Source organism: Anguilla rostrata, chromosome 2 (genome assembly GCF_018555375.3).
Source record: "Anguilla rostrata isolate EN2019 chromosome 2, ASM1855537v3, whole genome shotgun sequence".
Lineage (NCBI taxonomy): Eukaryota > Metazoa > Chordata > Actinopteri > Anguilliformes > Anguillidae > Anguilla > Anguilla rostrata.
In genome coordinates, this window is record NC_057934.1 from 63,793,928 (window position 1) to 63,816,994 (window position 23,067).

Here is a 23,067-nt window from a genome sequence, read left to right on the forward strand (position 1 = left end):
AGAACAGGGGTCCCCACACCAGCCGAATTACAGGATGAAGGAACTCCAGCTCCCTCTCTATCTCCCTCCCACTCAGGTCCGGGTCTCCGTCAGTTTTTACCGGTGATCCTCAGAAAATCATCCTCAGATTGCACACCTCAGCTCTGCAAGCGCAACCCGAACCTCACAGCACCTCAGAGCCCTGATAGCTCAGAAACTGCTGGTCCGATATTTAGGGGGGTGGTTGAGGTGGGGGCGTGGGGGAGGGGGGGTGACGTTAATCCTCCATATAAATGCATCAGATCATTATCTGCTGTGTTGAGCGTCATTAATTAGGCCGATTATCGCAGGCGACGCCCGGCTGCAAACAGCCTGGAAGACTCCGGGGTCCCTGTGATCAGTCAGTCTGTCTGAGCGGTGTGTGTGTGATTGGGGGGCTGGGGTTGGGCGTGGAAAGAACTTAATCAATAATAAATCCACTACCTTTATTGCCTTTAACTAACAGAACAGCTAAGGCCCCTACTGGACACATTATAAACTATGCTACAGTTGGTTTGACAGGGTGCACACACACGTGTGCCTTGGGAAACTGGACACAACACTAAAAAAAACCTACACCTAGCCCTCTTATGTGGATGTAACACTTACACCCATACCATCTCCACCTGTCACCTCTGTCTGTCTGTCTGTCTCACCTTCTGACAGGTGAGGATAGTTAGAATTGAGCTGACAGTGATTCTACAGTACCTATCAGTATTACAGGAACATTTAAGTGAAATAACCCTAAAAACTTTCTTGGACCCCCCTCCCCCACCCCTTCACACACACGCACAGATACAAAACATCTGTGATGAGTCATGGCCTTTAGTTTAAAGAGAGTACACCCAACTGTAAACTCTAGTGTTACTCTAAGTGCAGGTTCACCATAACCCATAGTGTTCTTCCACAGGTGTCATCATATTCCCACTGGCAGTGTACAATGCTTAAAGGAATCAGCAATAAAAGAGTTGGTCGTTTCTAATCATGGGGACCACCCGAAACACACACGTAAACTTCACTAGCACAAGAACTTGGCGGCTCACTGGAAACACCGTGTTGTGAAAACATAATCACCCAAGGAGGGGGTGGATGGCGTTTCGTGGCCCTCTGCAGCCTTGGCTTGACGTGAGGAGAGCAGACGACCTGTACAGTGTGTCTCACGCGTCAGAGGGCCACAGAGGGGTCTGCTCACTGCTCCAGGGGCCCGCGCATGACAGAGTGAATCCTCTTCCACCTGTGCCCGCCGGGTGCCACGCGCCACGGCGCGGATGCCCGCGCTGGGCAGCCCCCAGATGTTCCGCCGGTTCCAAAGCTCCGCCCAGATTGCGCTGCCAGGCAACAACAACAAAAAAATTCCCCCTCTTTCTTAGAATAACGACTGCCAGAACAATCTCTCACATCGGCGGGGATGGAGTTTGATTGGGGCTGACATGGCGACAGATTCGTTCCTGCGTTTCTGCCGTTCGCCTCCAGGGGGCCCCCTTTTCCCTGTGCCGCCAAAACCGCCAAAACCAACAAAAAATACAATGCCCAGGCCGCGTGGGGGAGAAGCCAGGGAGAAAAAGAGGGAGAGATGGAAGTTTGTGTGAGAGGGAGAGAGAGGGGGTGGAAGAGAGATGGGGGTGAGAGAGAAAGAGAGAACAAGAGAGAGGGAGAGGTGAGGTGTGTGTGTGAGAGAGAGAGAAAAAAGGAGAGAGTTGGGGAGGGAGCGAGAGAGAGGTAGAGACAGGAAGAGATGGAGCCTGAGAGAGAGACGGAGAGACGGAGTAAGAGAGGGAGGTCGAGACGAGGTGTGAGAGAGAGGAAGAGAGAGATAAGGAGAGATGGAGTAAGAGAGGGAGGTAGAGAGAGGAAGAGAGAGATAAGGAGAGATGGAGACAGACAGGGGCGGTGGGGATGATAAGAGACAAGCGGACATGCAGACAGTACTGTACATGGGGAGGGAGCCCGGGGACAGTCAGCGACAGACTCCATCAGAGCGGAAACCATCAGCATCACAGAAAGCTGCTCTCCTTTCCTCCCCCCCCCCTCCCCACCCAACCATTTCCTAAAAATAACACAGAACACACAGATCTTCTCCAAGGCCGTCCCCGCCCCAGCGCCCACCCCCCCCCCTCAGACGGTCACCTCCGTCTTGCTGTTTGTGGGGTAGGCCTTGTGTTTGGGGTGCGGCTGCGGGCCGCCGTACCCGTACCCCAGGGGCTGCAAGGCCAGCGGCGGGAGAGTCTCCGTGCTGCACTGCCTCCTGCTGGCGTAGGCCAGGCGGCGGCCGGAGGCGTAGCCAGAGGCGTAGCCGGGGTGCGTGGTCTGCCGCTGGACGTGGGCTCGGCTGGGGTCCCAGGCTTTGAAGGCCGAGCCGGAGGGCAGGGGGTGCGTGATGGTCTTGGCGATCCGCGGCCGGACCAGATGGGAGCCGGGGATGGCGATGCTCAGCGGTGCGTTGGCGTCCGGCGGCGGGAGGAAGGGCTTGTCCTTGGGGTGCAGCGCTATTGGCTGGAAGGTTGGGGGCGCGGCCTGGTAGTGGGCGAAGTCCATCAGCGGGTAGCTCTTGTAGTGCCCTCTGGAGGCGGAGTCTGCTGCACGGACGGCAGGTAAAGAGAGAAAGAGCGGGGGAAAAAGTTTGTGAGAGGAGAGGAGAGTTTGGAGTTTCTTCCTCACATGAGGTGTAAATTCCATGGGCAGGAGCACCAGCACAGATCCTGTTTTCCCCAAAACGCTCTGATTCAAGTCAACCTGGACTGCCTCTGAATCCGGTGTGTAAAGTAACAGTGACGAGAGTGGGGTGGGGGGTGGGAGGCAGTCATGCATTTAAAAACATCAAGAAACCTTGATCCTGAAAGCATGGGGAGGCAGGGTGATGTAACGGCTATGGGGCTGGCTATGGGGCTGGCTATGGGGCTGGCTATGGGGCTGGCTATGGGGCTGGCTTCGAGTGGGGCTGCAGGTGAGTGACTCCCAGGTGAGGCGCTGCCATTGCACTCCTGAGCCAGGTGCTTCATCTGTGTCACTTCTGTTAAATATCCAGCAGTATGAATGGCTTGTATTAAAAACAGAAAGGCTATTTAATTCACTATGGATAAATCCTGCTAAATAAATGAAAACAAAACACATCATTCATATCGCCATGTCATTATTATTTCTTGTTTGCTGTGAGAAAAATGATTGCCTCCAGCTACAGTGGCAGTAGTACTGAACATATTTCTGTTTGGCTTTCACTTGAATTTAACCAGCATTTGTCCCCAGCTTTGACATTAAATTCAAGCTGTAGTTTTTCTTTTCAGTTTGACATTCAATGACCCCCCAAAATAGAATCAACAAACTACTTGTGAATAATCAAATTAGACTTGCAACTGCATGTGCATCTAAATTAAGGACAGTTGTTAAATGAACCCAGAAATGTCTGTCTTGCGTTCATTCCAACAGAACTTCTGTATGAAATTACTTATTTTATTTTACAAAGAAAATTATGGATGTGAATTAGCAGGTGAGCAGCACACTTGTTCCCCAGCATTGTGTGATGGGTGCAAAAGTCGCAACTTTGAGAAAGAGAAAAACAGCTCTGGCTTGCTTAACAGCCCTGTTTCTGACAAGCAATCTTGTCATTTTGCTGTATTGTACTTGTGTTTTGTCATTGTGCGATCCTCATATATTTTCCCAAGCAGGCTCATTTTACAATCGGTTCCAAGGTTTTGACGTTTGTGAAAAGCATTTACCTCCCACCTCTAGGGTTGCTGCTGCTCTTAACTCTGATCGATCAGCGCACTTTCTCTTCTCATCGTAAGTCGCTCTGGTTAAGATCGTCTGCCAAATGGCAGTAATAAAAATGCAGTGCAATGTGCTTGTTTGGACTGACTTTTTTTGGCCACCCATTTCAAGGCTAATCGGTGAAGAGTCAATTGACCCAAATCTAACAGCTGGATTTGCCGTTTTTTTTTTTTTTGGTGTTGGCTCTAATGAAGTTAGACTCCCCCTGCGTGCTGTCATTTGTCTCCTCATTGGCTCCAGGTCAGATTCCATCCTGCTGGATGCCCCCGGTTCCACACGTCCTCTAGCAGTGGGTCACAGAAACTACGCCATTACTCTACACAGCCGTGTGCACAGGTTTGCAGCACATCACTGTACGGGAATGGGGAATTAGAAACAGACCCATGTCTACGGATGTGAAGTCAGCTGCATGGGAAGAGAACGCGTTGCTAGTCTTGTAAGCAGTGATATTATGCTGGCATAAATTGCAGAAGGATGCTAGATGTCGTTACTGAATAGTCATAAGCATCACAGAAACAGGAAGCAAAGAGGTTTCATTTTTCTAAAGATGTACTATTTCCTTTTATCTTTCGGCCTTAGCATTTTCATCTTTCTCTCCATCATTCTCTTTTTTCATTTCTGGATTTTGATTCTCCACTTTTCTCTTTTTTCATATTGGTTTGATTCATATTTGTGCATCAATTTTATATCTGGAACCCCATAATTGGTTTTGTGTATGTTGTGCTATTGTAATGTGTGTGTATATGTGTAGTGATGTGTATGTTGTAGTATGTATGGATGTGTGTGATATGTGATGTTTGTGTGTGTGTATGTGTGGTATGTGTGTTTTGTGGTGTGTATATGTGAGTATGTGAGTGTGTGTGTGTATATATGTGAGTATGTGAGTGTGTGGGTGTGCATGTGTGTGTGAGTGTGTGTGTATGTGAGTGTGTGTGTGTGCATGTGTGTGTTTGTGTGTATATATGTGAGTATGTGAGTGTGTGTGTATGTATGTGAGTGTGTGGGTGTGCATGTGTGTGTTTGTGTGTGTATGTGTGTATGTATGTAGTGTGTGTATATGTGAGTATGTGAGTGTGTGGGTGTGTATGTGTGTGTTTGTGTGTATGTGTGTATATGTGAGTGTGTGGGTGTGCATGTGTGTGTTTGTGTGTATGTGTATATATGTGAGTGTGTGGGTGTGCATGTGTGTGTGTGTGAGTGTGTGTGTGTGTGTGTGTATATGTGAGTATGTGAGTGTGTTTGTGTGTATGTGTGTATGTATGTGAGTGTGTATGTGTGTGTGTGTGTGGGTGTGCATGTGTGTGTATGTGTGAGTGTGTGAGTGTGTGAGTGTGTGAGTGTGCGAGTATGTGAGTGTGTGGGTGTGCATGTGTGTGTTTGTGTGTATGTGTGTGGGGGGCAGGCGTGCCGTGATGCTCTAATGGTGTGTTTCTGAGCGTACTGTACGAGGGCCTTTCTTTGCTGCAGGCCCAGTCCCTCGCTTGCTGACAGAGCGAGTTACAGTCTCACTGCTCTCTCACCGCTGTGTCAGGTACGGCAGAGACTGAGCCCGGAAGCACAGACACGCCGGAGCAAAGCAGCGCATTCAGCGCAGAGAGAAAACCCCTTCCAGTCTGCCATGGATTCACAAGAAGAAGAAGAAGAAGAAGAAGAAGAAGAAAATGGAAGAAATAAGCAGAAGTTTTGAAGGGAGTAAATAGACGAGGTTGGGGTGTCTCGCTGGATTAGCGAGGGGGCGGTGAGTGTTGTGTTGTGAGGTCATCGCGCCGCCCCCCCCCCAACCCCCCCCGCCCCCGTGCCCTCAGACACTAACAACCTTGTTCAGCTCAGTGCTCTGTCATGTGCGCTTTTCTTTCCCTGTTCATTAGAAACCCTGTGGCTGTGTGTATGTTTGCGTGTGTGTGTGTGTTTGTGTGTGTGTGAGTGTGTGTGGCCATGCATGTGCGTCTGTACAAACAGGTGTGTCTGTGCGTGCATATGAGTGCGTGTGTGGATGTTCGCGTGGATGTCTGGGTACATAGGTCTGCGTTTCTTTGTGTATTCTGAATGTGTGTGTGTGTGTGTGTGTGTGTGTGTGCGTGGCCATGCATGTGCGTCTGTACAAACAGGTGTGTCTGTGCGTGCATATGAGTGCGTGTGTGGATGTTCGCGTGGATGTCTGGGTACATAGGTCTGCGTTTCTTTGTGTATTCTGAATGTGTGTGTGTGTGTGTGTGTGTGTGTTACATACTTTGCTGCTCTATCAATTGACTGAAGAGTGTGGGCATGTCATATATGGTTGCCTACCAGCTTTACTATTGTATTGTTATGGATGCAACTCAATATTAATAAGCAGGTTTTTTGATAGGACTCCTTTTCAGTTTAACCCTGCGAGAAATTGTGTTGCAAATTCAAGAAATGTAACTGGAAGGTATTACAGGTTTTGAAGGTACAGTGTGAATTTATGCACTAGACAGTGATTGATTGCATTTAAAGTATGTAGAAGACATGCATTCATTTAAAAATTTTGAAATTAAATTTGAAAAAGGAACTTCCTGCATGACAAGTAGAATTGAAAACTGACAGGCTGTTGCTTTTCAGTACCAGTGCTTAAAGTCGCACCGCTATCCCTATGACTTCCCCACAAAGGAGCTGAAGCATGCCGAAGTGTCTATGTGCACGGGGACTTCAACATATGGTCATAGTTCGAAGTGTGTTTTAAAAACGAGAGAAAGCATATGTGTGCTAGCAGGAGCGCTAACAGTAGGAGCCCTGTCAGCTTCCCTTTTCCATATCTTAGCACCTCCACCCGTTTCTCACCCTACCAACCCCCACCGGAAATGTGTGGATCATTTGGGTTTAATTAAGATGAAATGAAGTCCGTCCCGGTCCAGGACCTGCTGCTACACCTGGCCAAAAATTGGCCCCGATCAGGTGTCTCTCTCTCTCCCTCTCTCCGTACATCTCTCCTTCCTTCTCAATCTCATTCTCCCTCCTTCTCAACCTCCTCTGTCCTTTCTGTGACTTTGTCCACACAGCAAGACCTGTGGTGCTCAATACTGGCCCTCTTGGCAGCCAATCACAGGGAGCAAATGAGAGGTTGTGTTTGTTTTTGTGTATTTGTGTATTTGTGTGTTTGTGCCTGCATATTTATGGGAATGAGTTTGTGTTTGTGCATGTGTGTGTGTGCATGTGTGAGTGTGTGTGTGTGTGTGTGTGTGTTTGTGTGTGTGTATATGTGTGTGTGTGTGTGTGTGTGTGTGTGTGTGTGTGCATGTGTGTGTGTGTGTGTGTGTGTGTGTGTGTGTGTGTGTGTATGTGTTTGTGTGTGTGAGTGTAGGTGTGTGTTTGTGTGTGCATGTGTGTGTGTATATGTGTGTTTGGGCCGGGTATGAGAAGGGCAGATGACCTTCGGCAGTACACCGCTCTCCAGTAAGGGCATTGAACCGCAGTGCCAGAGGGCTGACCTGCCTCACCCTCCATGCATCTCATACAGTTTCTCACTTCAGTGGGGATGAGACAGTGCGTGAATGCAAAAGAGCCAAGAGCGTGTATCTGTGTACATGTAAATGAGCGTGAGCCTGCGTGTGCGCATGTATGTGTGCATGTCTGCTCGGCTAGAGGCTCAGACTTCGCCTTGAGTCACGGTCTCTCAGGACACCTCACGGTCCCGTCGACCTCGACCTCGACCGCTCCGCACCGCCAGACGGGCTCCCTCTGTACGCGCACGCACACACTCACACACACACATACACACACGCACACACACACACACACACACACACACACACACACACACACCACACCACACACACCACACACACACCACACGCGCCGACACGCACACACACACACACACACACACACACACACACACACACACACACACACACACACACACACACACGCACAACACACACACCACACCCCAACACACACACAAACACACACACATACACACACACACACACACACACACACACACGCTGTGTTGCTGTGACGGGTCACTGCGCTCTTACCCACGGCTTTGAGCGAGGTGTACTTGTTGAAGTCCAGGCCGGCCACGTTGAGGTTGCCGTGCGTGTGGGACGGCGCCGCCCCCGGGCTGAAGTGGGTGAGGGGGGCGTTGTTGAGGTGGTACTGCTCTGGAGAGGGGGCGAGAGGGGCGCAGACAGGGAGAGGGAGAGGTTAGCACGCAGCCCTAAACCCAGGATCCAGCCAGTCCGTCCCCTGCCTTACCAAAGTCACAGCAAAAACTCTCCTCCGCTCGGCTCACGCCATTAAGCCCAGATGGATTGTGGGTAATGGCCCCGCGACAGCTAGGCACGCTAACAAGGAGGATCATATATATGACAGATCGCAGGTCCTCTGAATGCATCTCCACTCAGGAATTTAGCGGGCCATCTTTTCGCATTTTGCATTTTATGTTACGGGCGGATATTTAACTGACGCGATTTTGGCTGAGCACCTCGCTCAAGGGTAAAACCGGCAGTGCCCCACATGGGAAATGAACTCGTCGCCCCTGAGCGGCAGCGCCAGCTCATTAACCGCTGCACAGTTCTGTCGCCCCATATGCTGTAATGTGTGCTCCATTCCTGATGAACACGCAGTAAATGAGAGCGCAGGCTGTCTCTCACCATCCACGCTTACAGTGGGAGTCTGGAGTGTAATTGCATGCGAGCGTTTTGCAGAGATAATCAGCTTATCCCACCAAACTGCATGGATGGGAGGGATTGGTGGATGAGGCTCTAGGAGAGGAGGGGCTGGGCCGGGCCGGGCCGCTGAACAGGTGATGTCAGCGTGTTTTTCAGCTCTCTTTTTCATCGTTCCACTTTCTCTCACTTGGCGTCATATGAGTACTTCAGTCCTCCTCCCATTGTGTGAGTGTGTGTGTGCATGTGTGAGTGTGTGTGTGTGTGTTCGTGCGTGTGTGTGTGTGTGTGTGTGTGTGTGTACAGTGTGTGTGTGTGTGTGTGTGTATATGTGTGTGTGTGTGAGGTGAACAGCAGTGATGAAGGTCACTCCTCTGTATGTATGTCAGGTCTGGCACTACCGTTTAGCATTAGCACTCTCACACCTCCCTGCCATCCCTGCACTGCTGATCAAAACACGGCCAGGCAGCCCACTTATCACCCAATCAGAGTGCGCCGTTTTCAGCCCCACTGCATTATGGGCGCTGGCCACTCTCTCAGCACCAGCCCACTCTGTAGTCTCCATCGAGACTGCCACTGTGGGTGGGAGAATGGGGGGGGGGGGAGGGAGCAGAGAGTTAGTTCATGCAATTAGTGGATTTTTTTGTGTTCCGACATTAATTAGCCATGATTCATTTAGCAGAGACAGTGCTCAGAGAGGCATGCCTGTGTGACCCTGCCCTAAGCGCTGAGTGTCACAGCTGTGGAGCATTCTGCCCAAACCCTCGCCACCCCCCTCACCCCCCCACCCCCTCACCCACTCTGGAGCCCTCGCTGACATGAGAGACAGTCAAGTCGGAATTTGAAAATGACTCGAAATTCGAAACAGCCAGCACAGATTTGCGACTGTGTCTGACACTGAGCTCATCTGCAGTGCTGTATTGAACTGCACGTCCCATTCAAACACATCACTTCATGGGCGTGGGAATATCACATCTGCCTACTTAATGCGCAATTAGATCTTTAAACTCATCGGCCTTGTCATGCGCTACTTACATTTCAATTATGAAATTAATACCCCTTATTTATACATGGGTAATGATGTTCACACTGTTCGTAATAACATCACTGTAATGAGCATTTATTATTATGATAAAAACAACCCCTTAATTGAATTGAAATGGACTATATTTAGCATCACTGTACATCATTAATCAACTCTCAGTAGGAGCCCGGGGGAAAAGATCAGGGTTGCTGTAGGTGCTAAATCCCAGTACGGGCAAACTAAGAAGCATTTTCTGAGAGAGGCTGCTGCTATTTGTTTATTCATATAAACTCTTCGGAAAACTACAAATAAATAAAGTTACAATAAACGCAATAAACTTTTCACATTTGGGAGCGTGGCCCTGTATTATATCATTATAGTACACACTGTGATGAGCATAATCGTACAGTAAGCTCCATTGTGACTCAGCCAGGTCGTGCAGTCTGAGATGGCCGAAAGGAGGTGCAATATTTATGAACTCAAGGGGTCAGGCTGAACTCTTTGGTACACGACAGCGCCTGTGTCTGGGACCACAGACATATCCGCCATTAACATTGACTAATGTTAATTAATGGCAAATTAGCTCTGACATCGCCTCTTAAGCACCACTTGCTTTGTTGCCTTTGTATTAAAGGCCACCCTGGGACCCGGGAAAGCCGCGTTTGAGAGAGACGGAGAGCGGAACAGGCTGATGGAGAGGCCATATCAGTGCAACGGCTCTCTAAAGGCAAGCTAACGCTCCCTCATCAACTGTAGTGCAATTAGACCCAGCTAGTCATCAACCTGAGAGAGAGAGGGAGGGGGATAAAGAGAGAGAGAGAGAGAGAGAGAGAGAGAGGGAGAGAGAGAGAGAGAGAGAGAGAGAGAGAGAGAGAGAGAGCGAGAGGGAGAGAGAGAGAGCGAGATACAAAGGACAGCTAAAGAAGGGGGAAAAGCATGAATATAACTTTAGGTTATGACTGCACTTATTAATTTGCTCTGTTAAATATGACTGAATAGACCTTTGAAGTCAAGAAGCATTTAGCAGGGGGGGAACAGAGTGCAAGCTCGTCCTGAGATTGTGTTATGCAACCTGGCGGGGCCCCAGTCTCAGGCCCCGTGTGAACTGTGGCTGGAAGCGCACTCTTCACTGTCCCGCGCAGACACGCTACTCCGCGCTACGCACTTAAATCTCTGACATCACCTTACAGGCTCTGCAGAAACACTCTGTGTCAGATATGTACCGTGCTTGTGTCATCTTTTTAAACTCCAGATCTGATTTTTTTTTTCTCAGATTGGTGTCCGTATATGCCGCAAGCTCACTACTGAATCCGATCTACAGAATGCCAAACTGTAGCTATGGGAAACAGAGCTTTTAGCCAGAAGGTTGTGGGTTTAGTTCCCGCAGTCTGGGGCACCATCGAGACTAAAGGCAGCTGTTTAGCCTTAACAGCTGCGGTACAAATCCCGGTACGCAAATGGAATGTAAAATAGAAGGTATGGAGGGGGGCATTTGGCTTTTAAGTGAAACTATGGAAACCCACTGAGTAGCAGGAAAGGTCCAGAGGTCCAGAGCAGTGTAAGTAGCCCCTGGGGACTCGAACCCCTTCCGAACTGCCCGCGCACATGGATGCAGCGTGGATGCAGGGAGAAGCAGAGCTGTGTACTGTGTGTCACCAGAGACCCGCCACGGAACCACAGACCACCTGCTCTTCCTCTGCAGAAGCCCTGTGTGTGTGTGTGTGTGTGTGTGTGTGTGTGTGCACGCGTTCGCGGTACGTTCCAAAAAAGGCCGGTGTGGCGCACCTGTCGTAGCGCATAAAAACGGCCCTGTGGGGGGCCGGTGCGGGGGGGGGGTGATATAAACGGCCGGGAGCAGATGTCTGTGTGGGGTTTTACGCACGTCTTAATAGCCCTGCTATTGGGGGAAAACCTCGCGAGGGAGGGGCTGGCACGTGAAGCCTGGATGCCGTCTGCCGTGCGGATGTCTGTGTGCGTGCGGGAAAGCAGGTTTGGTGAAAATAGTCGCTCTAACTAGCGCAAATATACGAATTTACCGAACAAATATCATCGCAGACGAAAATGAAGCGGGTGTTCCCTCCGGCTTTTTTTTGTCGAAAACAAAACGTGTCGCCGCGTCGCTCTTGTTCGCGACTTGTTATTTTCCAGATCGGGAGCTCGATGTTTGTGGTGTCAGGCTGTGTCACCCCATCGAGGAGCATGAAGTCAGGAGTTTAATGAGTCCCAGTGTGGCTTTCTAACTGACTGAGCGGGTTCTGTAGGAGCGACGTGGATCTTTAGAGAACCTGGGGGGGCAGAGAGAGAGAGGGGGGGAGGGAGAGGGAGGGAGAGAGAGAGAGAGATGGAGAAAGACAGGGACAGTGGGGATGATAAGTCATGCAGACAGGCAGACAGTACAGTACAGTACATTCCAGAGGAGAGAGAGAGTGGGAGAGATAGAAAGAGACTATCAGAGACAGAGAGTTTCAGGATGAGTCTGGAGGAGAGGGGGAAGAACATTGTTAAAAATTGGGTTGGGGAGAAAACAGGGAAGGAGTGAAGGAGAAGAGTTTTTTGGGGTTGGGTTGTGTGATGAGGGGGTCGGGGGGGGGGGTCAGGTAGACATGCACTACCCATGGCTCTCTCATGCAGTACCTCTCTCTCACAGTGCGACAATCTCTTATTTTCAGAGACGTTCTGGTTTGCCCCATGTTCCCCATTATGAACTGTGTTCCCTCTCACTGTTCAAAGTCTGCAGACTCTTCCAGAAGAACTCCTCACTGACTGCCCTTCTCTCTCAGTCGAATAAACAAACACACTACCAGCACACAACAACATACACAAAGCACATACACATGTCCAGTCTTCCTACAGTAAATTTACTATACGTGTATGTGGGAAAAGACTATTTGTATATAGACTAAACTAAACAATACACAATACATGTATAAACAATACATTGTATATAAATAACACAAACCCATAGGCTCAAACCTAGTAGTAGTAGTTATAGTAGTGGTACTTATGCACACTCATACACCCATACTATATGCATACATGCACGCGTGCATACACACACGCACACACACACCTACACACACACACACACACACACACACACATCACACTGACATTCATCCACTCGCGCAAACATACAAACACAAACAAATGTGCACAGTCAGGCAGACGCCTGCACAGACACACAGGCATTAGCATGCTTGACATTTCTTCCAGTCTACAGACTCCATATTAAAGCAGCCCTGTGACATTTTAATTGTACATTACAGGGAAAAACAGCCAGGCAAGACTGAGTCAGGAGAAAATGCTGTGTGTGTGTGTGTGTGTGTGTGCGTCTGTGTGTCTGTGTCTATGTCTGTGTGTGTGTGTGTGTCTGTCTGTATGTGTGTGTGTGTGTCTGTGTCTATGTCTGTGTGTGTCATGTGTGTGTGTTTTTGTGCATGTGTGAGCATGCGTGTGTGTGTGTTTTTGTGCATGTGTGAGCATGCGTGTGTGTGTGTCTGTCTGTCTGTCTGTCTGTATGTGTGTGTGTGTGTCTGTGTCTGTGTCTATGTCTGTGTGTGTGTGTGTGTGTGTGTGTTTTTGTGCATGAGTGAGCATGCGTGTGTGTGTGTGTTTGTGCATGTGTGTGCGCGTGTGTGTGCGCACGCATGTTTGTGCAGCTGTGTGTGTGTGTGTGTGTGTGTGTGTTCGTGTGTGTGTATGTGTCAGTTTCTAATTTAGATGTGAGTTACTGTAGTGTGTCAGTGCAGTCCTTTCCCTCCAAGAACCTCCTAGTGCTCTACAGTACAAGAATCACAAACCTATTGAGCTTAACCAGGCCAGTGCCACCTTTCAAAAACACTTCCACACAGGGCTCCCCAGTAGTTCAGTCTACAAAAAACATGGGGTTCATTTAATTATGTATTAAGCAGGAAAATGTGATATTTTATTGAGACTTTATCACCACAGGCACATTATAAATTGTAAGCATGTCACATAGACAAGCGTGGCCATCGCTTTGGCTGAACGGTTGGTAAATCCATGTCGTTTCCTGCGCAGAGCTACAGCAGCTCAGATGATTGCAGTAATCTAGTGTAGGGCTGCAGTGCAGTCGGCGCCTTCTTAACCCAGGATATGTCACGGGCGCAGAATAGAGATGCCTCATCACAAACCGCAGTTTTAGCTCATCGTCTTCAGAGCAAGTCCTTTTAACCCGCAGAGACAACCGCGTCGCTCCCTAATCCTGAAAACACTCTTCGCCTAAAGCACAGACAGACACGTATAGTCGCATAATTTAAGCCACCAGCACCAAAATCCACAGGGGGCGGTAAAATTAAAAAAAATAACTATTATATAAATAATCAAAGTCCAACACAGTCTACGGAGATCAGTGGAAATCCTTTTGAACCGCGGTACAGTTACAGTTGCGTGACTGTTTGATCCAAATCCTCTAAACCCCGGCGCAGCGCTCTGCTTTGCATGCAAATCCTCCACTGAGGCAAAACCGCGACTGCGACTGCGCAGACGCGCTCCTCCCGCCAGCCGCCGCATCCACGGCTGCAGGCGGTTATTCGAAACGTCGGCACGGCAACAGGCGTACAGGGGGTTGGGGGTATCGATATAGCAGGAGACTACATATGTACCGTAGACGAGTATGTTAGTGCTGGGTGTTGGGGTAAGGGTTTGCCTGAACATGTTTCAGGGGGGCAAGGGGTACAGGTATGCGGTACATGGGTACAGTATATCTGGGGGCGGGCAAGACTGTTGGAGGATGTGTGGTTCTCTGACTTTTTGAAAACAGCTGGTGAGGGAGAGAGGGAGAGAGGAAAAGAGAGAGAGGGGATTGAGGGAGAAAGAAATATGATCAAACAGTTTTACTCCATTCCCACAAATACAAGAGCACACAAACACACATAACCACATGCACACAGACACGTAAACCCATGCACACTCATACACACACACACACACACGTTCCACGTGATACAGTAGTCCACCCTGCTCATGCAGGGATAGTGTGTGTAACTGGCACACCCCTCCTGCGAGTGTTTATTACAGTGAATATGCATAGTAATTAAGTGCCTCTGCGCACCATGAACACACTCTCTCCTCTTTCCATGTTTTATGACCCCCCCCCCTCCTCCTTCCCCCCTCCTCCCTCCCCTCCCAATCCACTTTCACTATTGATGTTATCTCTCTTTTCTCAGGCCAAATGTGGCATTCTGGGAAATGTGCATTTATGAACACACAGATATCGCCGTTGGTGTGTGAGAGTGAATGGGTGAATGAGAGGCATCAATTGTAAAGCGCTTTGTGTAGCCATAGTTGCTGGAAAAAGAGCTACATAAATGTAGTCCATCTACTATTCACTATCTACATTTTACGATGGCATTTTCATCGAAGCTGTTCTTTTATCATGTTAGTCAATGTCTGTTATTTGGGCACAGAAACAAATCTTAAATACTTTTGTAAAGCTGTGGGACAGATTTGCTCCAGTAAAGACAATAAAGCGAAATATGATTCTAAATACAACAGGATTAAACTATATCCACCAGAAAATTCCCAGTATTAATAACTCAAGGAAGTATTGTAAGTGTTTACTGGAGCTAGCAGAGGCAGTATGTACTTTGTTAGACTTCAAAGCACTTAAATTAAAAAAATATATATTATTTATTTATTTTGGTGTGTGTGTGTGTGAAAAATGACTTTGAATGAAAATGCACAAACACAGTGGAATGAATGGTAAGGTTTGTGTTCCTGGTCCAGCTCCACCACTGCAGGACACCAGGCTGGGTCCTCCCGGCTCCAGGTGCGAGCTCCTGACAGAACGCTGAGCTGTCCACGGTCCTGACTCCCTGCCTGACCAGCGTGGAGGTGCTTTTTTACTGTGAGGCATCGCAGTGCGTGTGTAACCCCCCTGGAGAAGGTGCCAGGAAGCACCTAGCAGAAACGATGCCAGGCAAGCGTAACTCAGAACTCTCCAGCACAATGGAACGTGTGTGTGACCTACTTCTAATGCTAATACAAGGATTCTAGCACAACCTGCCAATTCCAGCAAACACACTATACAGTGCATACACAGCTATATGCACACACACACACACACATTGCTCTCCCTCTCTCTCTCTCTCTCCTCACACACACACACACACATTGCTCTCCCTCTCTCTCTCTCTCTCACACACACACACATACACTAACATTGCTCTAAATTACACCCCCACACTCTCAGTCACACACACACACACTCACACAGACACACACACTTGAATGAATGAATGCGGATCTTCCCCTACACAGGATGTTATGAACTCCCAGCTGGGCAATTCTCTCATGTCCCACTGAGAAGAAGAAGCAGTCATATCATAAAATGTTTTATTCTCACTTTGATTTCATTCTTCAACAGCGCAGAAAGAGTTTTCTGATCTGATTCTTTTTCTTGTGCTTAGTGCTTGGGCCAGATTGGACTGTTATGTCGTACTGGGGCTTCTATGTTTTGCTCACATGAGTATCGACACTTTTTCAAGCGTTCCGCTACTTTTCATAAGCTCTCCGTATGCAGTTTGGGCGCTTGCGAGACTCTCATTCTCTCATTCCCACAAGAGTCACTGTATTATCGTCCATAACAGTTAATTAAAGTGAGTCCACCGATAGACATGTCTTACAAATGGACTTCATTACCCAGACTGCACCTTGTTACATTATTTAGTTCCTGACATAGGTTCTAGAGTTTTGTGCAATGCTGCCCTGCCCTTCCATTCCCTTTTTCCCCACTCAAACTGCTTTCTTTGTTATTTCTGTAAATCTTGGTTGCTTTTCAAAATGTTAACTTGGCTCCAAATGGGAAGTTTGAGACGGCTATGCCGTACCGGGACTTCTACGTTTTGCTTAAATCAGTACCGACACTCATTTCTTCCACTTCAAGCACTGCTCCTGCGGCATTGGCTTGGCTGAAAATTTTGCTACTTTCAGTGCAAGAGGTTCTGAACGTCCACTCACTGTCTTGGATCCCTGCTTGTCTGTCTGTCTGTCTGCCCTCTTTCCTTTTGTAAGCAGAGGGGGCGTTTATTTGGAATGAATGAGTGAGTAGGCAGGGTTTTTAGACTGAGTCTTTAAAGGGGCCTTGGGGTGTCCTATTAACAGTTGTGTGTAACATGAAGAAAAAGTAATAAAAGATTTAAGTATCATCCCTGAGTCGTTTCCATGTTAAGCAATATCCACTGAGCCATCGTTACCTTCAAAACAGAGTCAAAAGACAAATCTCTTCCTCTTTCTCAATCTCTTTGTGTGTGTCTCTCTCTGTCTCTCCCCCCACTCTGTCTTTCACTGTCTTCTCCATCCCTCCCTCCTTCCCTCCCTCCATCTCTCTCTCTCTCGCTCTCCATAATCTCCCCCTCTTTCTCTCCCTCCCCCTCTCAGACATGGGGTCTGTGGTCCATGGTGAGAGAGGGCTCGGGAACAGGGCGGACAGACGGACCACACACAGGTTCCCTCAGCCTGCACCGTCAGCAGCATCTTCACTAATGAGCACTTCATTAAAGACTAATTAAAGCCCCCCCCCCCACCTCTGAAGCTCTGTCAGGACAGAACGGGCCAAGGAGAGAGACACAGGCGAAGGGGGAGAGCAGGACAGTGGGGGTGAGGAGGCAGGATAAGACAGGGAGACGGTCTCTACACTGACAGACTTACTGCCAGCAAGGTCTGAGATTCCAGTGACAGATCGTAATTAAATTTTGAATTTGGATACACATGACTGATTTGTGACACATCCTGTCCTTTAAAGAAACAGAGAAATAATTAGTGTTAATGGCAACAGGTTTCTCTCTGTACTTGATACTTGCAAAATGTAAGACTCAAACTGAAATTTACAAGGAGCAGGTGTGTGTGTGTAGAGTTGAGTGTAGGAGCAGGTGTGATGTGTGTGTGTGTAATGTTTAATTTAGAAGCAGGTGTGTGTGTGTGTGTAGTGCTTAATGTAGTAGCAGGTGTGTGTGTGTGTGTGTATAGTGCTTAATGTAGTAGCAGGTGTGTGTGTGTGTGTGTGTATAGTGTTTAATGTAGAAGCAGGTGTGTGTGTGTGTGTGTGTGTGTGTGTGTGTAGTGTTTAATGTAGAAGCAGGTGTGTGTGTGTGTGTAGTGTTGACTGTCTACACACACATCCCCTCCCAGCCCATGACCGGCTCCACTCCACTCTGCTCACCACTCCGGCTGCGCAGCATGCGGGCGGATATCCCGTTGGTTCCCATGGGGGGGCTCCCCATCGCCCCCTCCACACAGGCCACCTCCCCCCCGGGCTGTTTCAGGAGCTCCGTCAGTGTCCTGTGGGGAGACAGAGAGGCACATGCTCAACCCAGCATTGTAACTGCAGAGAGGATTAAACTCTTTACAGAACTCAGACTGACCCAGCACTGTAACTGCAGAGAGGGTTAAACTCTTTACAGAACACTCACACTGACCCAGCACTGTAACTGCAGAGAGGTTTAAACTCTTTACAGAACACTCAGACTGACCCAGCACTGTAACTGCACACTCACACTGACCCAGCACTGTAAGGGCAGAGAGGATTAAACACTTTACAGAACACTCAGACTGACCCAGCACTGTATGGGCAGAGAGGATTAAACACTTTACAGAACTCACACTGTGCATTGTAGCTGCAGAAAAGTATAAACTCTCACACTCACACTGTCCAGACAATGATGACAGCGCAGCTTAAAGTTGCATACAGTCCCACTGAACAGAAACCGTGATGAAAGAAAGCCTATAACTCTAAAGACTGTCACTGTGGAGACAGAGAGGCTTCACCACACAGCATCAGCACACTGCAGTACATTAGCACCCCTCCAGACTCCTACAGTGTCCCGCTCCCACAGCATCAGAGACAGCGGCGTAACTCACAGCACTGAAGTACAGGTTACTATGAGAGGGCAATACTGAGCCCCAACACTGCTAGCGATGGGGGGTAACGTGCTACACACACAGCTAGCGATGGAGGGTAACGTGCTACACACACTGCTAGCGATGGAGGGTAACGTGCTACACACACTGCTAGCGATGGAGGGTAACGTGCTACACACACTGCTAGCGATGGAGGGTAACGTGCTAACTTACATCACATCGTATTAAATAACAACCACTTAAGAGTGACGCTCTTATCCAGAGTGTCGTACAGTAGCGGAGAACATCGGTGTTATTTTAGAATGAGATTCACTGCTTCCTGGACTGCCATCTCTTTGACAAAGGTGTGCGTGTGTGTGTCTGTGTGTTTATAATTACTGTATGTGAATGTGTTTGTGAGCACTTTGTGGTTCATCTGTGAGTGTCTTCTATTAGTGTGTGTGTGTGTGTGCGCGCATACGTGTGTGTGTGTGTGTGTGTGTTGTACGAGCGACGCTTTTTGCTTCCAGTCCTCAAAAAGCACACGGTGAAAACTGCTATAAATGCTGATGCTGCTGTAGCCGTTAGCCAGTAAAAGGCTCGCCAGTGCAAATGCCTTGTCACCCTTGCAGAAGCGGCGGGTCATGGTAGCGGGGAGCTGTAATTCCAACGTGAGTAATTTGCACTTGCTAAACATAACTCCGGGACGCGGCCGGGTTATTATTAGACAGCTGTAACCTGATTCACAAGCCATTGACAACGGGCTCATTAGATCTCCCACAGAGCTGCACAGAGCACAGCAGGCTCAGGGTCTCTAACTGCCGTCTGAGCCCTGGGATGGATGAGAGGCAATGTGTGTGTGTGTGTGTGTGTGTGTGTGTGTGTGTGTGTGTGCATGTGTGTGTGTGTGTGTGTGCGTGTGTGTGCGTGTGCGTGTGCTGTGTGTGTGTGTGTGGCGTGCGTGTGTGTGTGCATGTATGTGTGTGTGTGTGTGTGTGTGTTGTGCGTGTGCGTGTGCGTTGTGCTGTGTGTGTGTGTGTGTGTGCGCGTGTGTGTGTGTGTGTGTGTGTGTGTGTGAGAGAGAGAGAGAGTGTGTGTGTGTGTGCGTCTGTGTGTGTGTGTGTGTGTGTGTGTGTGTGAGAGAGAGAGAGTGTGTGTGTGTGTGTGTGTGTGTGCGTGTAAAACACACCCCACTGAAACATACTGCACACACTCTGCACACTGAACCACACACACTAAAACACACTCCACTCAAACACACTACACCACACTCTACACACTGAACCACACACACTTAAAAACACTCCTCACAAGCACACTATACAAACTGAAACACACTCCACAACAGACACACTAGCACACTGTACACACTGAACAACACATACTGAAGCGCACTGCAGAGATGCTCCATACTCTGTGCAATAGCTGCCTTCACCGCAGACTGAAGAAGACAAAGGGAATAACATGAAACCAATTACCACCCACCATCTCCAATTTCCCACTTCTCTTTAAAATTACCCTGATGTCAAATAGCACAAAACAACTGACAACTTCCCTGTCATGTTTAACTATGAATCATTTAGCAAACATATACATCTTCATCCTCTCTCTTTCTCTCCCAGACATTGCTGAATTGACAGTGTTGACAGTTTTCTCTTGACGTCTCCTTGATCAAGAATTCACTCCTGCTAACTCAAAACAGCCAACAGCGACTCTGAGGAGCAGAGCTCTGTGCTACAACCTGTGCTACAGTACCCGAGTCAACTGTGTTACAGTACCTGTGACTCCTGTGCCACCTGCTCAACCTGTGCCGCTGGGACCCAGTCACCATCACCACTGGAGGCATCATCCACAGACTGTCCCCAGGGGGGTGCTGCCTGATCCCCTCCAGCGTGAATCTGTGTTTGTTTCACACTGCGTCACATTCCAGGAAACTCTTCCCTGCGTTTTCATTATGCGTGTGCATGTGTGTGTGTGTGTGTGTGTGTGTGTGTGCGTGCAAATGCGTGTGTGACCAGGGGACGTGGGAGGACAGCCCCCCCCCCTCCCGTTGGTTTCCTTCTTCCTTACCCTCCCTCGCTTCTCCATCTCTTTCTCTTCCTCCCCCTTTTCATCCAACTCACAACTAATATCTAATATCACTCAGGATCTTTCTCTTCCTCTGGCTCACTTGTTTTCTCATTTTTCTAGAACAGCCTAAGGCTAATATTTTTTTCAAGTTCACAGAAAAAAAAATCTTGTTGTTCTTAAGAGACTGAAATTGAACTGTACAATTTGAACATTTTTGGTTGATATTGTTAGCTGGGCTAATCATTTCACAGCCCTCATGGCAAGGGAAAACACTGGCACAGAGAGTATACAGCATTGTTGCCATAGCTATTTGCAATGTTAACAACTGCCTGCACAACTGAAGTGCCTGCAGAAAAATGTCATATATTTGAATGAAAGTGACAGGCAGCATGGTCGTTGTTAAACCGTAATTTAAGAACAACAAAAGGCTACAGATTCTATTCAATACTGTTCTACCGCACTCTTATACTGTCCTTTTTTATTCAATAATCTCGAAGACAGGGAAACATTAAAACAATGTTATCAAGGTCCAAATATGCACGCACCCAATACTGGCACAACGCAAAGCTTTTGTTCCATCACGCAAACACAATCTTTTGCGCTTTGCTAGGTGAGATCTTCTCTCATCAAACACCTCCCAGTATCATATTGAATTAATTAACAGGAAGGCAAGTGGCACATCACCTAATAGTGTGTAACAATCACTGAGCTCTCCATGAGAGAACTTCAAATATCGTAATTCGTAACACTACCTCCTGTATTTACTCAAGTGGATGACATTCACAAAATGGCAGTATATCACTGGAGGAAGAAAGAAGTTTCTGAAAACGAATAAATATAAAAAACAAACAACTATCTGACCTTTCCACCGAAATAACAGGAAAGCCATTCCCTCTCTGTTTTTTTGTCTCTCTAGGGAAACAATAAATCGATTCTTCCAGCGGTCGATCTCGTTTTTTTTACTCTCTCGCTCGCTCCGCGTTACGTGTGCTGCTCAGAAGTGCTCAGGCCGAGGCTGTCAGTCTTCATCAGGGATGTGATGCGGTTAAACGCGATAGACTGACCGCTGGCTCACTCTGACACTCGGGCATTGACGGCACTACTCTGGAGCGAGGTCTGTCTTTCGCGTGCAGCGTCTGATAATAAATACTGTTATTAAACCACCTCTGCCAAAAAACAATAAGGCTGCTGCTGCTGCTGTCAGAGTTTTAACTACAACCAAGAAGAGAATACCACACTACGACCTGTTTTAAAGTCCCTACGCTGGTTACCCCTCCATTTTAGAACTGATTTTAAGATTCTTTTTATTAGTTTTTGAATCTGTCCACGGTCTTGTGCCTGAATGTACTGCACTAGTATTACAGTCCTGCTTCCTAAATATGTTCTGAGCAAAGCCCTCAGATCTTCTGACTCCTGTTAATAAGTCCTAAGTCCAGGACTGAACCCCGTGGTGAGGCTGTTTTCAGCTCATGTGCCCACATCCCCCCCCCCCCGCCTGTGGAACAGCCTCCCACCCACTCGCAGAGCAGCTGAAACGGTCAAGATCAGTAAAATTGAGACCCCCCCTTTTTTCATAGACACACATACAGTACATACCTCTCATTTTATTCTATTTTATTTCATTTATTTATTTATTTATTTGCCGTGTCTGCTATCCTTTCATTACATTGTTTCTACTGATTTTTTTCCAATGTAGATTCATGACTACTGTGGTCATAAATATGCCAACATTTCGGATGTAATATTTTTCATTATGCTTTTGGGGTGTTTATTTTAATCAATATTAATAAAGCTTTTTTTTTTCAAAACAGCCATATTGTAGACCATGTCTGGGGCTGGCCTGTATTTCCGCACACTGTAGTCTCTATGCCTAAGGGGGAGACATGCAGCACAGCAGGTACACATCAACTGACTGCCCGTGTCACATGACAAAGGGAGCAACGATGTCACGTCTGCACAGCTGGTGGTGCATAAGCGTATATGCTGCAGGCATCCTCTACACACACACACACTAATGCACACACACACACACAGGCCCACACACACACAGGCCCACACACACGCGTGCATATGCACACACACACGCACACATGCACACACGCATGCACACACACACACACACTCCACACACACATGCATGCAAGCACACACACACACAAATGCACGCACACACACACACACACACACACACAAGCACACACACACACACGCAAATGCACGCACACACACACACTCCACACACCTGTCTCTGAAAGAGGGTCTGTGCACCATTTACACCTCGTGGACAGAGGGCTCACATGTCACCATCTCCTCTGCCTGACTCTTAAAGGAGACAGGAACATGGGGAGGCACAGACAGAAGAGGCCCTGTTTCTAAACCACAGGCTGGGGAAAGGGCACAGTGCTAGGCCAGGTGAGTCAGAGGGGGTGGAGCTCCATCAGAATCCCTCAGCCCAGCGGGGCCCCGGGGGCCAGAAGGGGGGCTGGAAATGTCACTGGTTACCCACCGCACAGGGGGGAGGGGGATCTTCGTGGTGGTGGCACAGGGGACACAGGGAAGGGGTCTAAGATGTTCCCTCCAAAATCAGAAAACCTCCTCGCCACCCACGATGACCAGCCACTTTGCGTTCACATCAAATGTGTTCAGAGAAGTTTGAGGCTCCTTAAGAGAAGGAATGAAAGAAAATTGGGGAGGGGGGGGAGG

The 23,067-nt window shown here is 48.3% G+C and overlaps 1 protein-coding gene across 2 annotated transcripts in view; it reads right to left on the reverse strand.

The window, feature by feature from the left end:
- Positions 1-237: 237 nt before the first annotated feature.
- Positions 238-23,067, reverse strand: part of shisa8b (shisa family member 8b) — a 33,570-nt gene continuing 10,740 nt past the window's right edge. Inside the window, exons 2-4 of one of the 2 annotated variants that reach the window (XM_064323798.1) lie at positions 17,618-17,736; positions 7,782-7,907; positions 238-2,591 (exon numbers count right to left, since the gene is read on the reverse strand). In XM_064323798.1, coding sequence (XP_064179868.1) covers positions 2,134-2,591; positions 7,782-7,907; positions 17,618-17,736 — 703 coding nt within the window. In that variant the 3' untranslated portion in view covers positions 238-2,133. Of the gene's footprint in view, positions 2,595-7,781; positions 7,908-17,617; positions 17,737-23,067 lie in introns of both variants that reach the window. The other variant, XM_064323797.1, reaches the window with a different exon arrangement.